The sequence below is a fragment of the Zalophus californianus genome, chromosome 6 (assembly GCF_009762305.2).
Source record: "Zalophus californianus isolate mZalCal1 chromosome 6, mZalCal1.pri.v2, whole genome shotgun sequence".
Lineage (NCBI taxonomy): Eukaryota > Metazoa > Chordata > Mammalia > Carnivora > Otariidae > Zalophus > Zalophus californianus.
This window is the reverse complement of record NC_045600.1, coordinates 83,497,767-83,518,490: the sequence shown is the minus strand read 5'-3', so window position 1 is coordinate 83,518,490 and position 20,724 is coordinate 83,497,767. Positions and strand designations below refer to the sequence as shown.

Here is a 20,724-nt window from a genome sequence, read left to right as displayed (position 1 = left end):
CCTGCACTCACCTCCCTTCCTCTTTGGGGGCTACCCTGGCCTTTGGTAGGACTGGAACTGCCCTCAGGGCAGGGGAGGGCTAGGGGCAAACCCAGGGTGAGGAGAGCCAGCAAGGGCCTGCCAGAACCAGAAATGTGGGAGGAAAATGAGAGGAGGGAACATGTTTTGTGCACCTGTCAATGTTTGTATGCCAGTCAACGTACGGACAATGCTGGAGGCACCAGCAAGGCAGGAGCTGGGTCTCTGTCCTGGCTGCCAAGAGAAAACCCAGGGGCAATTCCTTTTCTTCTTGTACCAGGCACCTGTCCTAAGGTCAGCAACCAAAGAAGAGCTCTTTGCCATACTGCCCGGGTATCCCTCAGTGGAAAGGTAAGGGCAAACCTGGGAATGGGTATTGAAATGAGAGCTCATTTCATAGACTTTTAGAGTGGGAAAGGCCTTTAGATGCATCCTAGTCTCCTCAAAATACAGGAGAAGTAACAAAGGAGTTAGATGACTCAATCCCAGGAGGTTAAGATCTTTGCACAGGGCCACAGAGCTAGTTGGTGGAAAAGCCAGAGAGTGTCTTGGCTAGGTCCCCTGAGTTCTATTCCTGTGCCATGCATACTTTCTTTTATTAGCATCTTGTAGTTCAGTCTCTAGTTCCCTACCCAATGAAGGTAGAGTCTGCCTCCACCTACCACAGGCAGAAAGCATAAGGGGCACATATTGGGAGACAAGGTCAGGGGAGACAAGGTCAGAGGGCTCTCCTCTTAGTTGAGCCAGGAATGACCTTTCAAATTCTGGAATCCTGTTGTTTGTGCCTCAGTTTCCACAGTATTTGAGCCTGTGAGTAGATGGCTATGCGTAGAACGTAGAGCACTGTGGAGAAAATCAGACTACTATGTAGATGGAGGAATGAGGAAATGGGGGTGGGGGGTGGGGGCAGAGAGGAATGTTTCAAGGTTTTGATGGTCATGAGGTAGCTGATCTGAGAAAGACCATGCAAGTCTCTCTGCCTTATCCACAAGGCCAGTTAATATGTTTGAGGAGGAAACTGATCTTTCTTCTTCTTGTGCATCTCAGTTCAGGGATCCTCCTGTACCCTAGAGGCCTGCTTCCTGGAGTGGCTGAGTCTTCACCCCTCTCCATGGCCTTCAGGATTTATGGGGCCTGGGAGCTACATTCCTCCTAGGGGTAACAATACTGAACACAAAAACTGGGAAAGGGGGAGGCCTGGAAAATGGGGTGTGTGAGGTGGGTGTTTCCGGGGGGCCTGGTTTTATTCCCCAGCCTGCCTCATTTAGCTCTGCCCCTGCTCCCTCCACTCCCAGGGCAGCACCAATGGCCCCAGCAGCAGGAGTAAAGTCATTGCTCACCATCCCCGCCAGGCAGAGTGCCGGGCTCTTCTTCCCAAGACCCACAGGCAGGGAGGGAAACAGGAAGGAGCACAGCCCTTGCATTCTGGTCAGCAACTCCGAGACATGCTCTGTGGGACTTGGTGTCTTCCAAGGGACTTTCTGATCCCAAGGTTCCAACGTTTTGTGACAATACCTGTGATTCATTTATTCATTCACAGAGCAAACTTCCACTGAGCAGCTTCCTCAAACCAGGCATTGTGCTAGGTGAAAAGGACACAGGAATGAGTGGCTCCTATAATGACCTCCCTTCCTTCCTTGGAGTGCTGGTGTATCACTTTACGTTGTCTTCTGGAGAAGGGAAACCAGAAGGGACCAAAGCAGAGAACAGGCTGCTAAATGGCTCTGTTTCCAAGGGACTGTCAGGGAGACCTTGCCCTTTCAGCGGCTCCAAGCATCCCACCCACTCCCCAGCCCCCTCAGTCTGATGCCCTTCTCTGCCCAGAGCATACTGGAGAGGGCGCTGGAGGGCTGGCCAGAGCCAGGGCCCAATGGCAACTTGAGGGGAGGAGGTAAGAACTGGAGGTCTCCTTCCCCCCGCGTAGAGGCGTGAAAGGATGTTTTCACCTGACAACCCCAGTCCCTTTGCCTTGCACCTGGGTTTCTCTTCCTCCCCACGCAATCTCTCACCCCATTATCCATAGACCTGGTGGGAATATTCTGGGTTTGTGAGGTAGGATAGTTTGGCAGGGCTAGGGATCCAGCAGCATTTGCTGACCCTTCACCATCTGAATCACTCTGGTTTAAAACAAACAAAATGTGCCACCACGCCTGTGTATGCGCAATAAGAACATTTTCTCTCCTGACACACTTCGGAAACAAGGTTTCCCATCCCTCCCAGGAGCCTGTGTTCCTGTGGTTCTCCCTCCTCCCTCTCTCCAGAACTCAGAACACACAGGATCTCTCCCAGTGGCTAAGGGGAGGCAGAGGGGACCGAGAGCATCTGAGGTCAAGGATGCGGCTGCCGGTCGAAGGGACTGTTCTGAGGACGCCTGGCCTCCGTCCCCCAAGTCCCCACCAGGGCACCTCCCGGAATCTTGTACCCGATGGCGTGGGTGCCTCCCCTAATTCCATTGGTGATATCTCTGCCGGCCTGACTTGCACCCCGGGTGCCCGGCGACCGAGTCCGCAGAGCGTCCGGTGGCTGGGCGAAACGAGGAGCCACCGCGGGGCGGGGGCGCGGGGGGGCGGGGGGGCGGAGGGGGCGGGGCGGGGTTGGCAAGCTGCTAGCGCCGGCTCCGCCTCCCCACCGGCCGCGGGGGTTGAAAGCTGGGGCCGCGCTCCCAAGTCCGGAAAGTCGCCGGGACGCGCATCCCGCTAGCGTCCACGCCCGGAGGAGCACGCGCACGTGCAAGCGGCGGGGCCCCGAGTGGGCGAGCAGAGGCCGAGGCTGTGGGCTCGTCGGGGCCCCGCGGCGCACCCGCCCCGGGTGAGCGGGCCGCTGCCATCTGCCGCAGCGGCCTTTCTCGCCGTCTTGGGTCGAACCCAAAGGATGGGCACCCTGGGGTCTCAGACCCGCGGGCGCTGCTGTCTGGGGACAGGGTGGGACGGAAAGGTGGGATCGAATGCCCCAAGCGCAGCAGCTCCGCAGACATCCGCTTGCCCCGCTTCCTTCCCCCACATTTATTGGGCGTTAACTAAGTGCCAGGTGGCACTGGGTGCTGGGGATACGCGGCAGACACAGGTAGCTTCCAGGCTGAGGGTGGAGACTCATAAATAATAACACTACAGCTGAGTGAGTGCTGCGCTAGGGAGAACCAGCAGAAGCTGCTCCCAAACCCCAGGGGGAGAGGAGATCAAGGAAGGCTTCGGGAGGAGGTAACCTTTGGGCTGAGCGCTGAAGGGTGAGGCGTTCTCCTGGGGAAATGGATGGAGACAGACCAGTGCATTCCTGGTGAGAGGCGAATGTGGGCTGAGCGAGATGCTGTCTCCGCGCACTTTGCAAAGTAGGGTCACTGACAGCTAAAAAAGAAAATAACTTTTTTTTTAAGTAGGCTCCATGGGGCGAGAACTCTGGACTCTGAGATCAAGAGTCAGTGGCTTAACTGACTGAGCCACCCACATGCCTCATAATAATTTGATATTTTAAAGAGGGTATTGGGATAGTCACCGTGGGAAGGATCAGAACATTTTGTTAGTCTTCTTCACCCGTACTTTCCGGTTTGGTACTGTTTTATGTTTGAATGACTCTTGGTGGTGGTGGGTGGGTGAAGCCTCACAATCTTCCTGAGCCTGTGGGGGCGGTGGTGAGGTGGGGTGGCCTTCTGAGCCACGTTCAGATTGGCCAGTCTGGAGAGGGCAGGCCAAAAAGCTGCTCTGCGCCTCTGGACTTACCCCAGGCCAGCCCCAGTGCCCACTGGAGTTTCTGAGCCAAGTGAGTGCTCCACTCTGGCTGGTCTCTTGCTGCCTACACCCCGTCCCTCGACCTGCTGCCCACTCCATCCCGACCCCTGCCACTCTGTCCCCGGAGTCTCTCCTCCCAAGCCCAGCAGCCTCTGCTCTAACAACAGCATTTATTGAACCGCTTCTGGGGAAAGGTACACTTAATCTTTATCTGTCTTTAAACCTGACAGATCCTATGTTAAAGATGGGAAATTCGTGGCTCATTGGGGTTAACTAGCTCAGCCCTAGGTAGTAAGTGGCAGAACTGGGATGTGAACCCTGTCCTGAGCCTGCAGTGCCTTGGGACTCTTGGCTCCCCGCTGGGCCCAGAGCACCATCTGGAATCCCTAGATGTGCCTATGCTGCAGTAGCTAAACCCCTATGCAGGGCCAAGAAACTCTACCTCCAGGTTCTGCTCAGCCAGGATTGGGGCTGGCCTGGGGAACTTTACAGAGAAGACAGGCTGCCCCTTGGCCCTCTTACAGTGTTGCTGCTCCCTCCAGCCCAACGCTTTCCTCCTCAAGGGAACTCAGAGGGCCCCAGTGGCCAGTGAAGTCACGCAAAAACTCCGTGCTAGGGGTTTGACGGTCTCCTGGCTCCCTAGAATTGCGGCACCCTGGTGTCCAGGACTACCCAAGGAAAGCCCCCCCCACCAGGGCCCTAAGATTAAGTTGACTGACCCTATACCTCTCTCCCCTCTGCCTGTGGCAGTCAGCTTTCTTTCTGCCCCTAGGTATGGCTGCCCCAGGGCACTGGATCCTGGGAGATGCACAGATAAGGCTGTTCTCTGCCAAGAATCCCTGCTCTCTAGCGCCAAGGAGCCCCCTGTTCCCAGCAGTCAGGTAGTGGGAGTGTTAAGGAGTTGGGGAACACCTCACTGGGCACAGCTGCAGGGTGAGCCCCAGGGACCTCCCCTCTCCCAACACCAGAGGCAGGCTTGGACTGGGCTCCTACCATTTTGACTGTCACCTCCCACCTTCCCATCTCTAAAGGGGAGTAGATGATCCAGGATGTTGCTTCCTAAAACATGGTCAGGAAGGTCTGAGACCTCCTCAGCGAGTGGGGGGTGTGGAGCCCTTACAGATCGCCCTAGCGTGGGAGACTGAGGAAAGGATTCTAGTATTTCCTCCACAGCCTCCAGTCCCCAGGCTCCCCCTTCACTGTGCCTAGGTCAACTGAAGGCTGGAAGCAGCAGCCTCTCACTGGGGTTAGGCAGTGTTAACAGGGTCCTACCAGGTTCCCTTGAAGCTGGTGGTTATCCTCCAAGGTAGGAAGTAGAGCAGGCCAACTGGAGGGCTCCTGGCTCTAGACAGCTTGCAGAGAAGCTTCTGGGGAACCAGGCTGCTGAAGAGTTGAAAACAGCCACTTTCACTTTGAGGAGTGTCAGGCTAAGAGAAGGGGAAGGAGGAAAACCAAGGAAAAGAGAGGCTCTCTTGGTCTTTCAAAACATGACTTTGAGAGTCACGACTTGGAATGCAATCCTTGGACCCACATCTGATCCCCTTGTTCAAACAGGGTGGAAAGTTTATTTACAAATATCTGTACGGTTTGACTGACAGGTCAGGACTCCACCGAAGCAAAGAGAACAAAAGCATTCTTTCTGAAGGGAAGTTGTAGGCAGCAGACTTTCCCTGCACCTGTCAGAAGCCAAGACAGACAAACAGACCTATACATCATGAGCTAGGCTGATGGACACTGGCCTTTTCCCTTCTTGGAAGGAAGTGAAAAATGTACAAAACAGCCTTAGGTGACGCACCCTTCAACACTGAACCACATGAAGGGGAGTGCGTGTGTAGCAGGGAGCCACGGCAGCAACTCCCCAGCCTAAGAAAGACCGAGAACTGCCAAGAAACCTAGCTGGGGTGGGGGTTTTGGGGGAGGGGGACCAAGCCAAAGTCTTCTGCCTGGTCAAGATCTCGGTTCAGAGGCCTTGCCTCAGTGGAGATTGGAGACGAGTTCTCGGTCCTGACTCCAATCACCGAGGAGACTACTCAGGTGATATGCTGCTTGGCCTTTCTCCTTGCCGTGTGCTGGCGTCTCAGAAGCAAGTTTCAGCGGCTGCGTGTGGGGAGGCAGGGGCAAAGTGGCTACAGTGTGATGCAGTTTTAATAAAAATTTTATTACACAGCCATAATGTAATCGACACTTCTCCAAATCCAAATGATACTAAATACAGATCTACATGGTGGATCAGAATGACTCCAGCAAATTATATGGATCCTATAATTTCATGTCTTTGAAAACCAGAAAGAAAACAGTCCAGATTCGTCATGATAGGAGAGGTCCCAGCAGCCTCCAGGACTCTGCCGGAGTCCGGGCAACGGTTCGCAGTCTGTGATTCCACATTTACACAAGAGTCTGTAAAGGGTTTCGGTCAATGGACTGTTCAAGTATAGATGATTTTAATGAGTCCATCGCCCACCTTTGCCCAACCGAACTGCGACACAGCCTACCACAGAGCTGTGTTACAGTCACAGTTCACCAAGTTTACAGTCACAATACGTTTTAAAAAACCATCCATTGCTGCTTCTTTTTCAAATAAAAAAAGTGTAAACTAAGTTAAAGCAACACCGAGGCTCCACTAAACCCAGAAGAGTCACCAAGTTCATTTTTCTGTTTAAATACAACTGAAGTCCGTGATTTCCCATCATCCCACTTCCTTACGGAAAAGTAGGGTGAAGAAGTACAAAGCAGAGCCTCTAAGTTCCTCCCCCTCTCGCGGGGCTCAGCGGCTCTCAGCTGTTTCTTTAGCTTAGTTCTGGGTATATGCAGTCAGCTGTACTTTGTTCTGAAAAGATTTGTTAAATGCCACTTTTATTTACACTTGGAGCTTTACACCTGAGAATGATTATCAAGCAGTCAGCTTATCTCTTTCCAAACATTTCATAAAGACATACACACTTCTTTGCTGGCTTCACCCTAGCTGCACAACAATATATATGCTTACCATATATATATGTACACACACACACAAAACACATGCTTGGAACATCTGCAACCTAAATCCTTTCTGTGTTCGTTCTCTCCGCATTCACGTTGAATACTTTCTCTTAAAAAAACAAGAAAAATATTATTCTTTCCGAAACAGCAAAACAGATTCACGAGGAAGAGACACGTACGTGGGGTGGGGAAAAGATACAGTCTGTGTTCAGCCAAGAAGCTGTGGGCCATACCCACGGGGTGAGCACGACGCCCACGCTGCCCCGTCTGGTACCTGGCCGGGGGCTTCCCGCCCACCGGCCGGAACACAGCCTATACAGGGCAGGGGCCGCACGGGGTGCTCTCTCTGAAGGGGGAGGGGAGGGGAGGTCACACAGCTACAGCAGTCAGGCCTGTTTAGTAAGAAGAATCACATTTAATGAGTTTCTTTCTTGCGGTTTCAGATGCTCGAGTACAGCTGAAAAAAATCTGAAACAGCGATAGACCCATGACAGACTGATACAAAGAGTACTGCAGTTTAAAAAAATGATAAAAAAATCCACACACTTACAGACACACACACACACACACACACACACACACACACTCTCTCTCTCTCTCTCTCTCTCTCTCTCAAATAGCCCCCCCTCCCTCCCCACAAATGTACACTTTTTGGAAACTAAATTGGATTTGAAAACCTCTCTTCTGCAGAGATGGGAAGAAGAGAAAGATGAGAGAGGAAGGAGGACTGCAGGTGCCCAGTCCCCACTCCCTCCACAAGGGTCCGGTGCCAAACGGCCAATGGTTGGGTCCCAGGCAGCCCACGGAGGAGACTGCCGAGTGCTGCCGCTGTCGCCACCAGGGGCTCCAGCAGGAATCCCAGCTCCACGCTAATACTGATGTGTGCAGAGTGGCCAATGAACTGTGCTGGTTTAAAAACAAAAACAAAAACGAAACAAAAAAAAAGGCAAACACAAATCTAAAGACATGGATAAAGCCCAAGAGAGCCCAGGCCCACACTGGGTGAGAGGCCTGGCGGGTGGGTGGGAGATGGTGCAGACAAGGGAGGTCTTTACAGCAAATGGTTTATATTACAGATGACTGGCAGTTCCAGAGTCTCTTCCCAGTTCTGCTGCTGCTCCAGCCCAAAGAGGGCAAATCAAAGGGAAAGAGGACACTGCGGATGGGGCATGCAGGGTCAGGAGCAGCAGGCTGGGTGCGCTCAAATAAGCCCTCGTCGTTTTTTGTAGTCTTCCAAGTTTAGCGATCTCCTTGGAGCCCCGTCTTTGGCTGGCGGAGCCTTGGAGGTGATGGCCAAAGCCTTTGACTCTGTGGGAGAGAAGAGCAAACTGGCATCTGAGGAGCCTACCAAGCCCTTGGTGAAGTCCTGCACTGCACTCCTCCAGTAGCCTGCTGCCTTGTCCCCGCTCCCTCTGGCCTCTATAGCTGCGGAGGCGCGGACACCCGCACTTTCCCCCGAACCCTGGGCCTCCCTGCTGGCCAAGTCAGCCCCGGTGCCGTCCGGTCCTCAGCCAACACCGCTTCCCCACCCTCACCTACCCGAGCTGGGAACTTGTAAGTCAATCTTCACGTCGAAATCATGTACTTTGAACAAATCTTCGGAGAGGTCGCTGGCTGACTTAGAATTCAAATCTTTATCCTTTCCCTGACCCTGCAATGTGAAGAGAAAAACTCAGCATCAAAGTACAAATGCAAGTGGACTTCAAGAGGCGGCAGCCACTAATGGTCAAAAACGCTTTGGCTCAAGTTGACCAGCTCTTTCTGGTCCCTTCTCTCAGAGGGGGGATAGGAGAGGCCACAGGAAGGTTTCTTCTCTGAAGCCTAAAAGAGGAAAGGGAAGGCTCGTGTCTGTGGTGTGGGGGACGAGGGGCTTAAGACAATAAGCTACCTTCTGACCCAAGATTTCAGAAATTCCCGGGACAGTTTGGGCTCCACAGGAAAAGACCTAACTTACGCAAAAAACTGCTTCTAAGTGGGCAGTTTCTCTGTTAACATTTTAGTTCTCAAAGAGTTTTCACCTTTACAACCATCTGATCGTTATGTGTCATCAGCTTTTCCTAATCATCCTGTGAGGCAGCAGGATAGAGTATTATCCCCATTTTAACATGCGAGAAAATGTGGATCAGAGGGCTAGATGTCAGTCGCCTAAAGCTGTAATCAAGGCCTCAGTTAAGTAGTGGTGTTGGGTTTAGCATTTAGGTTTTCAAAGTCAAAGTTCAGTAGCTATTTATCGTATTTGTAAAGAATTAGGATGGAGAAAGGGCTGCAAGTGGGATGCTATGTTCCTCCACGTGGGAAGAGTCAGGCCTAACCCAGGCCAAGTGTCCGGGCCGGCAGCCTTGCGGGCCACAGGGCAGCACTGCACTTGCCTTGCTCATTTCCTTCGGAGCATCTGGTAACACTCCAGAACCGTATTTTGCATTCAGCTGGGCCAAGATGGCAGCTTGAACAGCTGGGTCTCTGGACTGAGAGAGAAATTAAGTTATTTTAGAGATTATTTAATACTCACACAGGGCAACGCCAGATTCTTTCCCATCGACCATGCTAACATCACAAGCACCACAGTGGACCCATCAGCAGCTCAGTGGGGTTTTCCTCAAGGCAGCAAAGAGAGGCAATTAAAGCTCTGAAGCCCAGCCCAGGCCGGCCTGGCCCTAGGTGGCCCAGCCTCCACAATCCTAATGTCTGCTGCATTGGTAAACCCACCCCGACACAGGAGGGGTGAGTCTGGAGGTATCTACAAATCCGTGCCAGGTTTTCACTCCCTGTATGGCCTACAGCAAGATTTAAAAAAAGAAAAAAGAAAAAGAGGTAGCCAGACCCAAGAGTTCGAGGCAAGAAAATCCCACTAAGACAACATTATTTTTAACTTCCTTATTAATGTCCTAATGGGATTCATTTTATGTCCTAGAATCTAGGTCCTGACTAAAAACGTCCTCTTTCGACACTCACATTAGAAACGATGGTAGGTTTGCACTGCCGCCTCGTAAAGGGATCCATCTGTTGGTTTTTCATGTTGTGACTTTCAGCCTGAAACAGACAGCATGCATTACAGAACTGTGTCTCCTTCCCCCCGCCTCTCGTTTATCCGAAGCTTACATATAAATACAGTCTTGGCAAGGGCTAAAGAAAGTCAAAAGTGGTCTCTCATCCTCTTCCCTTCAAGAACACCAGAGCAGACAGGGGGGCAGCAACCGAAAGAACAGAAGTGCAAGTCGATGAAGATGCACACCCGTGGAGTAGAAGCTAAGGGGTGGGGTGGGGAGGGCGAGACGGGCAGGAGACTGCTGCTTTTCGTCATCAATCAATAAATCCTATGGGTGTACATGTGCACCCAGAGCACGTGTATGTGAAGTGTACACGTTACGCCAATAACTAAAAAAATAAACGGGAGCAAGATGTAGAGAAGACTTCGTTTTTTGTTTTTTTTTTTAAAGATTTTATTTATTTATTTGAGAGAGAGAGAGAGAGAGAAACAGCATGAGAGGAGAGAAGGTCAGCGGGAGAAGCAGGCTCCCCGCTGAGCCGGGAGCCCGACGTGGGACTCGATCCCAGGACTCCGGGATCATGACCTGAGCCGAACGCAGTCGCTCAACCAACTGAGCCACCCAGGCGTCCCTAGAGAAGACTTTGTATCGTTTCATTCATTAAAACTGTTCTCAGCGCTCCAAATACAGTTGTCTTACTCACCACAAGGGCCTTCTCAGACTCCACGATGTTCCACTCCCGGTTCCGCTGGTTGATGTAACTGTGGGTGAGTGAAAGGGGGAGTCAGCGGGCTGTGCAAGGAGGGAGGGAAGCCCTCAGCCTGGACCCCGGAGCCACACGGAGCCAGCGCAGCGCAGCGTGGGCAAGGCCACGGGCGCGTCTGACGACTGTGACACGGTCTGTGGGTCCAGAGTAGGAGCCCAACAGAAGCGGGCCCTGTGACACACCTGATAGCGGATATGTTCTTGGTCCGCTGGCGGTCCAGGGCCTCTGCCCGCTCCTCCAGCTCATTCAGCTGGTCTTGGATCTGTTTGGCCTTGTCCTGATCCCCCAGGTCCTCAGCCATGGCCTGCACACAGACAGACGTGTGAGTTTTGGGCTGTGACGGGCCCCGGATCAAGTGTCCTCTTACTTCCAGCACAGGCGAGACAGCTCACGTGATGAACAAACGACAGGAAATATGACAGGACACTGAAAACAAGCTTTACAAACGCAAGGTGTAATTCTTATTATTGTAGTTAACATCTTGCCACGTCCTATCTGGCCCTGGGCCCCTGGTAGCAGGGATGTGGAACGCTGACCTCGGAACCCAGGCCCCATGGGGCTCACTCACCCTACCAAGGCTCACCCCCATCCTGATGTGAAGAATGGAAAGCCACCCACCTCAGCCAGGCTTGGCAGGATCATCTGTTCAGACCCAGTGCTGAGAGGACCCTGGCTTCTGTCTTATTACACATAAAACAAAAGGGACTAGGAAGTAAGGAGAACGGAATGGACACGATCAATTTACAGAAAGGAAAATGGCCAAGGATGGTGCCCGGGTGCCAAGGAAGCACCGTGTTGCTTCCTCTGGAGCCCAATCCCGCCACCACCAGCTGAGCAGGAGATGAACAAGTCTGATTTCCACATCTTACAGGACGAGGAAGGAGGTTCAAGTGCAAGTCCTCACCTTTTCCTTTAGCAGCTGAGTCTTCTTCATAGCATAGTTGGGTGGAGCTTTCCTGAACCTTTCTTTCTCCTTTACAATCTGTACCAGAGAGGAGATACCAGCAGTGAGGTATTCCTAAACTATTTCTGGAGACAGGCTAAGTGAGCCCGTTCTGGAGGCAAGCAGCTAGTTAAAAGGGGGCTGCTCTTCCTACGGCAGTGTCACGCCCCAGAGAGAGCGAGCGAGTTCATTCCAAGGGCTACTACGCTGCTTCCAGCGCCATGGAAATTCTTCTGGCACAGTCTGAAGGAACATACACCAATAAACAGCAGCGGCCCAAGGACCTGGTGCTGGAAGGCTAGCCACTGTCCAAGAGGACAGTGATCAAAGAATTTTACCAAAATGTTTTGCAGAAAGGAAACTCCTGAAGGACCAAGCCTAGCAGAATGCAGATCCCTGAACTCTCAGTGCACTTCTGTACTCCAGGACTTCAAATGAGAATGCACAGAGGAAATCTGGATGAAGTGCTAAGAAGGCAGTAGTAACAACACCCTCTCAGCCCTTGTGCAGCAGCACAGCTAAAATCGGCAAGACACAGGGAAGAGAAGAAAGGCACCACCCGCCCGAACACCGGCTCCTACTGAACCTCCGGTCTCGGGGTGCCGGGTTTCTCACCTCTTCAATGTCCTGGTCATTGAATTTATAATTAAGAGCTTCTTTAATAGACAACTCCTTCTTATTGATTTCATCTAGAGTGGGCAACTGCATGCCAGCAGAGAACATCTAGACCGAAACATGACAAAAAAATTATTAATGAGAGATTCTGGAAACTTCCTCAGAGTTTTCATGAACTGCTAGGTGCTATCTATAAACTTACCGCTTCTTTCCATTTCATGAATTCGCTTTCAGTGAATTCTTGGTTTGAGACAAACTCTAGGCGGAACACTCGTTGGTCGTTGCCATGCCTACGTAAAAAAGAGACAGCACCTCCAAGAATGGGTATGTTACCTGTGGTAGCAGCAGAGCGACCCAACCAGACTGTGAACCACCCATCTCTGTGGTTCTCAATCCTGGCTGCCCTTTAGAATCACCCAGGAAGATCTGTAAAAATTCTGATGTCAAAGCACCACTCTAGTTCAACTGAATCAGAAGCTCCTGGAGAAAGGACGAGGAAATGAAATTAAACAAACAATACCTCCCAGGCTGTTCTAATGGGCAGCCAGGATAAATCACAGCTAGACTGGGGAAAAATTGGACTTGGCCAGTGCTTCAAAAGTCCATTTACAATAAAATCTGTCACCGTCGACTGGCATCAAGAATATGAAATATTATGTAGATATCTGAATGACAAGGAAACTCCATTCCCTAGAGAGAAAGCATACTGCCTTCTGACTGACCCCTATGGTGGCAAAGTTAAGGGAGTCAGTGCCATTCCCCTAGGGACAGTCACTCTCTGCATGTCATCATCATTGCCTACCCCAACTGGTTCTTTTAAAACAGACCAGGAAAGATGATGGGGACAGGAGAAGGGAATGGAGACCACAGAGACCAAATTAGGCCATGGTACAACTGAATCTATCAGCTACTATTTGCAGTGATTCTGGCAAACGACTTCTATTCCTTCTTATACAGGGTCTCTAGAATTTTCAGGCTCCAAGAGGGCAGGGATTTGTGTGTGTCTACTTTGTTTTTGCCTCTACCCTGATGCCCAGAACAGTGGCATGTAGCAGGCACTCAGTAAGGATCATGTTACAGAAGAGGAAACCAAGTCCTGAAAGGTGGCTTGACCTGTCAAAGATCAGCTTAGTTAGGGACAGAGACAGGACCAGACGCAAGCGTCCTGACCATGGTCACCAAGGGAATGCCTGCAGGGCTCTGGATGGGGCGGCCCCCAACCTGCTCTTTTCCTTCTCTGTGTCCTACCACTTCTTGTTCTGGATTCCCCTCTGAGAGAGAGATCCTGAAGGCAGAATAAGGTTCCCTCCAGGTCCCCTATGGGGACAAGAGAAATTCACTCTAACAAGAAACATCACACTGGGGGGCGCCTGGGTGGCTCAGTCTTTGAGCCTCTGCCTTCGGCTCGGGTCATGATCTCAGGGTCCTGGGATGGAGCCCCGCATCGGGCTCCCTGCTCCGAGGGAAGCCTGCTTCTCCCTCTCCTGCTCCCCCTGCTTGTGTTCCCTCTCTCGCTGTGTCTCTGTCTGTCGAATAAATGAATACAATCTTAAAACAGACAAAAAGGAGCCATCACAGCGGGCCCCTCCAGGCAGCACCCGTGTGCGGCAGGAGCAGAAGCCCACAGCAGCGCCCCCTACCGTAGCTGGAGCCCTTTGTTTGTCCTGGTGCCACCAAGCTGGTAAACTTTAGCGGTTTCCACAACACCCGTGATCTCAGCCACCTAAGTGAAAGGACAGAGACGCCAGTTAAAAACACTCTTTCAGAGCTCTCCATACCAGTCCCTCTTTGGCTCTACCAACCTAACTGCAGACGAGTGGCCCTGCACTGAGAGGACCCCACAGCTGCCAGGGGCTCTGGGGCACCTTCCTCAGGTTCAGAACCCAGATGGCCGAGGACCAGAAGCCCCAAACACAGAGTGAGCAAGCGCCAGGAGAGGAGCCAGTTAGCCTGGTGGGGCCCATCAGGAGCTTCCCCTCTGACTTAATTCTACCTTACTAAGGGGATGTACTTGGGATCTCAGAGGTCACTTTTATCAACCAAATATGAAGACCATGGAAGTCAGTTTGTGTTTGTCAAGCTTTCTGGGACTCGGCATGGGTGTTGGTCTTCACAGAAGGAGGTAAACACATATTAAAACCATACAACCCAGGCTAAAACAAACAAAAAGAAAAAAAGAAAAAAAATCAAACAGCTCTGTTCCAGCCATCCAGATCATAGAAGCAGTGCCAGAACTCACAAAACCACCTCTCTTAGGTTGGTAGGTGGTTTTTTGTGTTTTTGTGTTTGTTTTTAAACCTCAATATAATTCTGTTTCCAGGTAACATGGAAAACTTTCATTTATTTTTCAAATGAACAAAGCTTCCAGATTATGTAACTCCCAATGAATACTCCCTAAATGTCTCTCTTCTTGCTTTTATATGAAGGGAAAATAAAAAGAGTTAGTTTAAATCCAAACCCCCCTCCATTGGACTCCAAAGACTCTTTCTGACAGCAGGTCATGCATGATCTCTGGTTACCTCAGATTGTCATTATTCTACAGGCATCTCTGTCATTATTCTACAGGCATCTCAATTACAGTCTATTTTCCCATCAAATGGTAGCAGAAAAGTGACAGACTTGTTCAGCAGCTCCTACTCCCAGTCAAGAATCATTATATTTAAAACATGGACAATTGTCCATGGAAAGAAACACCAACCCGGTAAACTGGTTTGCTGTTGTGGTTTCCAATGCCAATCCGTACAAAACATCCTGTGACCGTTTTAGCAAAGAAGGGCATGTGACACCAACGCTCTAGCTTATGCCGTGATAATCGAACCCGATTCAATTCCTCGGGTAAGGAGACTGGTTGTGATTTGGGAGGGATCTCTTCTTTCCTGTGAGGAATAAAGGGCAATGGGAAAAGTGTTCCTCATAAAAACAGATCAAGGGGTGCCTGGGTGGCTCAGTCGGTTAAGTGTCCCCGACTCTTGATTTTGGTTCAGGTCATGATCTCAGGGTTGCGATATCCAGCCCCGTGTTGGGCTCCACACTGGGCATGGAGCCTGCTTAACATTTTCTCTCCCTCCCTCTGCTCCCCACCCCCAGCCTCTGGCATGTGCTCTCTCTCTTTCTGGAAAAACCAAAAACCTCACAAACAAACAAAACAACAACAACAACAAAAATCAGATCAAGATAAATACTACCAACTTCTTAACACTAAACCAAAGTACGTGTGATTAACCGTAAGAGAAATAAATGAAGCCACAGGAAAGGGTGGTAAGAGAACCCTGCTCCTGTATGAACTGTCTGCAATGAGCCTATCATTCCGGATAACCTATCAGAGTAAGAAAAGTCACGGAAGCTCCAGACCAGTCTGAGGGTGACATGAAGTCAGTCCTTACCTGCCAGGCCCAGATGAGACGTCGAGTGGTGCAGGCTAGATTGCCAAAGGCAGGAGCACATTTTTGGGCTGATGTGTTGGGGAACTCAGCTCTGCAATTCAGGGTACTGAACCAAATCAAAGTTCACCATCCACACAAGAACATTTTGGAAGCCACGCTAAGTTTCTCCCCAAAGAACCCACCTATCCTGACTACTAGACCAATATCTATGCAAGCTTACTCCTCCTCTTCATCAGACGACGACGTGCGGGACGAGCGGTCCGATTTTTCGCTGGACTTGTCATCCTCCTCTTCTTCCTCATCATCAGAGTACACCTCACTGGTTTTCAGTGGCTGTTTCTTAGCAAGGAGCTCAGCTAAAAAGAAAGGGGAAAGGTTCATCCACATTCTCTCAGTAAGAAACTGAAACATCTTTCACCCTTGAAAAAGAACCTGGACTTGGGAAGGGACTCAAGAGACAGCCCCGTCATCCCTAGATTGCACGGTGATCACTTGGGCTACATACAGAAGCGAGTTAAACCAGAGTTAAAAACATTCAGGCACCAAATGTCAAGCTTTAATAGACAAAAAAGGGCTGTGAGTTTATTGCTAAGTGGGCAGAAAGGGTCACCAACTCTACTGACAGTTGTCTTTATTACACTCAAGATGCCTGAAGATGGGTAAGAAAGATGGGAGAAAAATTTTGTGATGTCTTCAGAGGGTCTTGGAGAAAAACTTTATTTTCAATTTAAAGTACTATTTGAATTAGGAGAAGACTGAAAACAACCCAAATGTCTGCACAGGGGAGTGGCTGAATCACCTCCAGTACATCCACCTAAACAGACTACTATGCAGCTATAAAAAAGGAATCAGGGGCGCCTGGGTGGTGCAGTCAGTTGAATGTCTGACACTTGGTTTCGGCTCAGGTCAGGATCTCACAGTTGTGGGACAGAGCCCCACGTGGGGCTCTGCGCTGAGCGCGGAGTCTGCTTCAAATTCTCTCTCCCTCCCGCTCACAGTCTAATAAATTAATAAATAAAAATTTTTAAAAAAGATTTTTATTTGAGAGAGAAAGAGATAGTAAGAGAGAGCACGAGTGGGGAGGAGAGGGAGAAGCAGACTCCCCATGAGCAGGGAGCCCAATGTGGGGTTTGATCCCAGAACCCTGGGATCATGACCTGAGCTGAAGGCAGACACTTAACCAACTGAGCCACCCACACACCCGTAAATAAATAAAATCTTAAAAAAAAAAAAAAGAATGAGCCATTACACTGCATCCTGAGTCAGAAAATGTTTTTTGGAGGGGTAGTCAGTAAATATTTTAGGATTGTGCTTCATGTGGTCACTATTTCAACTACTCAACTTTGCTGCTGTAGATAAAAAGCGGCTACGATTATGAAACAAATGGGCACTGCTGTTTTCCAATAATAATCTATTTACAAAATCATGTAGTTTAGAGGTGCCTGGCTGGCTCAGTTGGAGAGTGCGACTCTTGATCTCCAGTCATGAATTCGAACCCCACAATGGGTATACAGATTACTTAAATAAAACTTAAAAAAAAAGTCATCTACCAACCACTATGTGACATAAAAACTAAGGAGTGACCTCTAGGACCTGTGGTTAAGTGAAAAAAGCAAGGTAGACGAAAAGTACGCCTGGTAAGCTACCATTAATCTAAGATGGAAGGTGAATCTGTGTCCTTTCATTAAAAAAAAAAAAGGAAGGATAAGATATAAAAATTTTTTTTAAATGGTTGCCTGTTACAGGAGGGAGGCCAGGGTGAAATAGAAAGGTACAGATACTAAATCTCTTTGAATATACCTTGTTTATTAGCAGCTTTGATTTGGGGAACCCTTTTTTGTTTTTGTTTTTTTAAGTAAGCTCTACCCCCAACACGGGACTTGAACTCACAGACCCCGAGATCAACAGTTGCATGCTCTACTGACTGAGCCAGCCAGGTGCCCCTGGAACCTTGTATTTCATATAATCACAGAATAAAATAATAATAAAAAAGTCACCTCTATACATCACAAGAAAAATGAAATATTCGATCGATGGCATAATCACACAATAGGAACTCTAAGAGTTGACATTAAAATACAGTCGTTCAAAAGAAAGACACATAGGGGCGCCTGGGTGGCTCAGTTGGTTAAGCGACTGCCTTCGGCTCAGGTCATGATCCTGGAGTCCCCAGATGGAGTCCCGCATCGGGCTCCCTGCTCGGTGGGGAGTCTGCTTCTCCCTCTGACCCTCTTCCCTCTCGTGCTATCTCTCATTCTCTCTCAAATAAATAAAATCTTTAAAAAAAAAAGAAAGACACATAGATCACTGAAACAGAAAGCCCAGAAAGAGACCCTTGCATATACAGTCAAATGATTTTCGACAAGGGTGTCTGAGAAAACTGGACATACCATGCGGAAAAAAAAAAAAAAGTTAGACTCTTACTCTATACTATACATGAATCAAAGACCTAAATGTGGGGCGCGTGGGCGGCTCAGTCCGTAAAGCGTCCGACTCTTGATTTTGGCTCAGGTCATGATCTCAGGGTTGTGAGATGGAGCGCAAGGCTCCACATAAGATTCTCTCCCTCCCTCTCCCTCTGCCCCTCCCTACCCTCTCTGTCTAAAAACCAAACCAAACTAACCAAAACCAAAAAACAAAGACCTAAATGTAAGAGCTAAAACTATAAAACTCTTAAAAGAAAACATAAGGGAAATGCCTCACAACACTGGATCTGGCAATGATTTCTTGGATAGGACACCAAAAGCATAAGCAATGAAAGAAAAAACACTAAGCTAAATTGTACTTCATCAAAATTAAAAACTTTTATGCAACAAAAAGATACTATCAAGAGTGAAAAGAAACCTATGAATGGAAGAAAATATTTGCAAATCATATATCTGATGAGGGATTAATATTCAAAATATTTGAAGAACTCACAACTCAACAACAGAAAACAAAGAACTTGATTAAAAAATGGGCAAAGGACTTGAACAGACATTTCATCAAAGAAAGATACCCTAATGGTCAATAAGCACATGAAAAGGTGCTCAACACCACTAATCATTAGGAAAATGCAAATCAAAACCACAATGAAATACCACTTCATTCCCACTAAGGTGCCTATAATCAGAAAGACAATTAACGAGTCTTGGTAAAGATGTGGAAAAAGTGGAACCTTTATACTTTGCTGGTGGGAATGCAAAAAGCCTCTTTGGAAAACAGTCTGGTAGTTTCTTTTCTTTCTTTCTTTTTTTTTTTTAAGATTTTATTTATTTGAGAGAGAGAGAGAGAGAGAAAGAGAGAGACCACAAGCAGGGGGGAGGGGTAAAGGGAGAAGCAGGCTCCCCAGTGAGCAGAGAGCCCAATGCGGGACTCCACCCCAGGACCCTAGGATCATGACCTGAGTTGAAGGCAGATGCTTAACCAACTGAACCACCCAGGCATCCCGCTACCTTTGTTTTATCTCAATATCGCTGTTATAAAAAACAAAAACCTTTGCATTCTGATTCTGAAATGGACTTATCAATATGGAGCTCATAAAGATAAAATTTATCCTTAAAAATAAAAAAATCCTAGCTCTCTGTACTGAAAGGCTTAGAAATAATAGCCAGCCCAGTAGCATGGGCCCTCCTTATGTCTAGACTATGGTGTGTCTAGTAACAGTTTCTCATGAAGAGGCTCCTTAGAGAAATGGCAGATTCCAAATCCAGAAAGCAAGGAAGCTACTGAAGACTACTGGAGTCTCACATCAAAAGGACTCAGGCTAGCGACTGAAGATGGGACAATTTGAGAGTCAACTGATTAAATAAATGGATTAAAATACACAAAAGGATGTTTAAATCCATGAATTCAAAAGGATATTCAAAATAAGCAAACAGGGTTGCCTGGGTGGCTCAGTGAAGCCTCTGCCTTCAGCTCGGGTCATGATCTCAGGGTCCTGGGGTCCAGCCCCACATGGGGCTCCTTGCTCAGGGGGGAGTCTGCTTCTCCCACCCCTACGTGTGCTTTCTCTTGTTCTCTCAAATAAATAAATAAAATCTTAAAAAAAAATATATATATATATATAAACACACACACACACTTAAAATACGCAAATAAACCTCAGTGGTCACCTTTGGAAGCTGCTAAGGTACTATCTCATTCTTTTGAAAACTAGTAATAAAGGAAAAAAAAAATCCACCTTTCTGCCTTTCCTATATAAAATGTACCTAATGTACCTAATGATAACTAAATAGCTGATGTGAAGTTTCTCTTTGTAAAAGTAGACTGGATAATAAATGAAGAAAGAATGATAGATTAGAATATCATCATTTTGCAACTCATAATAAATGAAATGATCTAGGTAATGATTATCAATGGCTACTGGGATAGAATATATTATTATTTCCCAATTCTTCATCCTTCTCGGTACCCATGCCCTTTGCCATGTGACTCAGTAGTTCTCCCAGCCATTAATGATGGGCTCTCATGTGACTTGCTTCAGCCAATGGAATATGCACAGACCTGACGCTGCACCTGCCAATGTCAAGTCTAGGCCTCAAGAGGCATCTGGCATTTCTGCTTGCCGCTATTACATTTCTACCGTCACCAAGAGAAGAATGTACCCTAGGTATACTGGTCTGAGGAAGGAGAGAGACAGGTGTAACAGACCTGGTCCCAACCTGCAGCTTGGAGACAATCCCAGCAAACTTGTATATGAGGCAACCCTCTGCTCAACTGCAGATCCACGATCAGGAGCAAATGCGTATTTCTGAGTTTGGAGCAGTCTTTTATTTCACGTTCTTGTGGTAAAAACTAAATGACAGCTGATAATATTACAAAATGTGAGACACAGGTATTATGTGTCTCCTGATGGCAGTATACACCACCACTAAAACTCAGCCTCCCCTCACCATCCCCCCCAAAAACCGAAACCAAAACAGAATAAATCCAAATGTGTCCAATTCCCTAGGTCTAACTACAAATTACAGGAAATTCAAGAGACTAGAGCAACACATTCAACACCTCCAATGGGACATACCCAGCATCTGAGAAACTACAGGATGACGGACCTAGTTTCTTCAAAATAAGCTGCAAGGGGGAAAAAGAGATGAAGAGGAAAACCTAAACAGATTAAGTGATCTCAGGGACATATTAACAACTCAAAATGTGTGGATTTTTTTAAGATCCTGATTCGAACAACCAAATTAGCATATTTTAACTATATATCAACTAGAGAATGTGAACACTGACTAGATATTTGATAATATTAAGAAAGTCACCGTTATTGTTTTTTAGATGTGATAATGATATTGTAATGTTTCAAACAAAAGAGTGCTTATCTTTTAAA

The 20,724-nt window shown here is 48.4% G+C and overlaps 1 protein-coding gene across 1 annotated transcript in view; it reads right to left on the bottom strand.

Annotated features, from left to right (window-relative positions):
• Positions 1-5,860: 5,860 nt before the first annotated feature.
• RTF1 (RTF1 homolog, Paf1/RNA polymerase II complex component) overlaps positions 5,861-20,724 on the bottom strand; it is a 51,911-nt gene continuing 37,047 nt past the window's right edge. Inside the window, exons 7-18 of the mRNA XM_027571836.2 lie at positions 15,634-15,769; positions 14,729-14,906; positions 13,671-13,753; positions 12,233-12,320; positions 12,031-12,138; positions 11,377-11,454; positions 10,655-10,776; positions 10,410-10,467; positions 9,672-9,749; positions 9,089-9,184; positions 8,259-8,370; positions 5,861-8,027 (exon numbers count right to left, since the gene is read on the bottom strand). Coding sequence (XP_027427637.1) covers positions 7,921-8,027; positions 8,259-8,370; positions 9,089-9,184; positions 9,672-9,749; positions 10,410-10,467; positions 10,655-10,776; positions 11,377-11,454; positions 12,031-12,138; positions 12,233-12,320; positions 13,671-13,753; positions 14,729-14,906; positions 15,634-15,769 — 1,244 coding nt within the window. The 3' untranslated portion in view covers positions 5,861-7,920. The remainder of the gene's footprint in view (positions 8,028-8,258; positions 8,371-9,088; positions 9,185-9,671; positions 9,750-10,409; positions 10,468-10,654; positions 10,777-11,376; positions 11,455-12,030; positions 12,139-12,232; positions 12,321-13,670; positions 13,754-14,728; positions 14,907-15,633; positions 15,770-20,724) is intronic.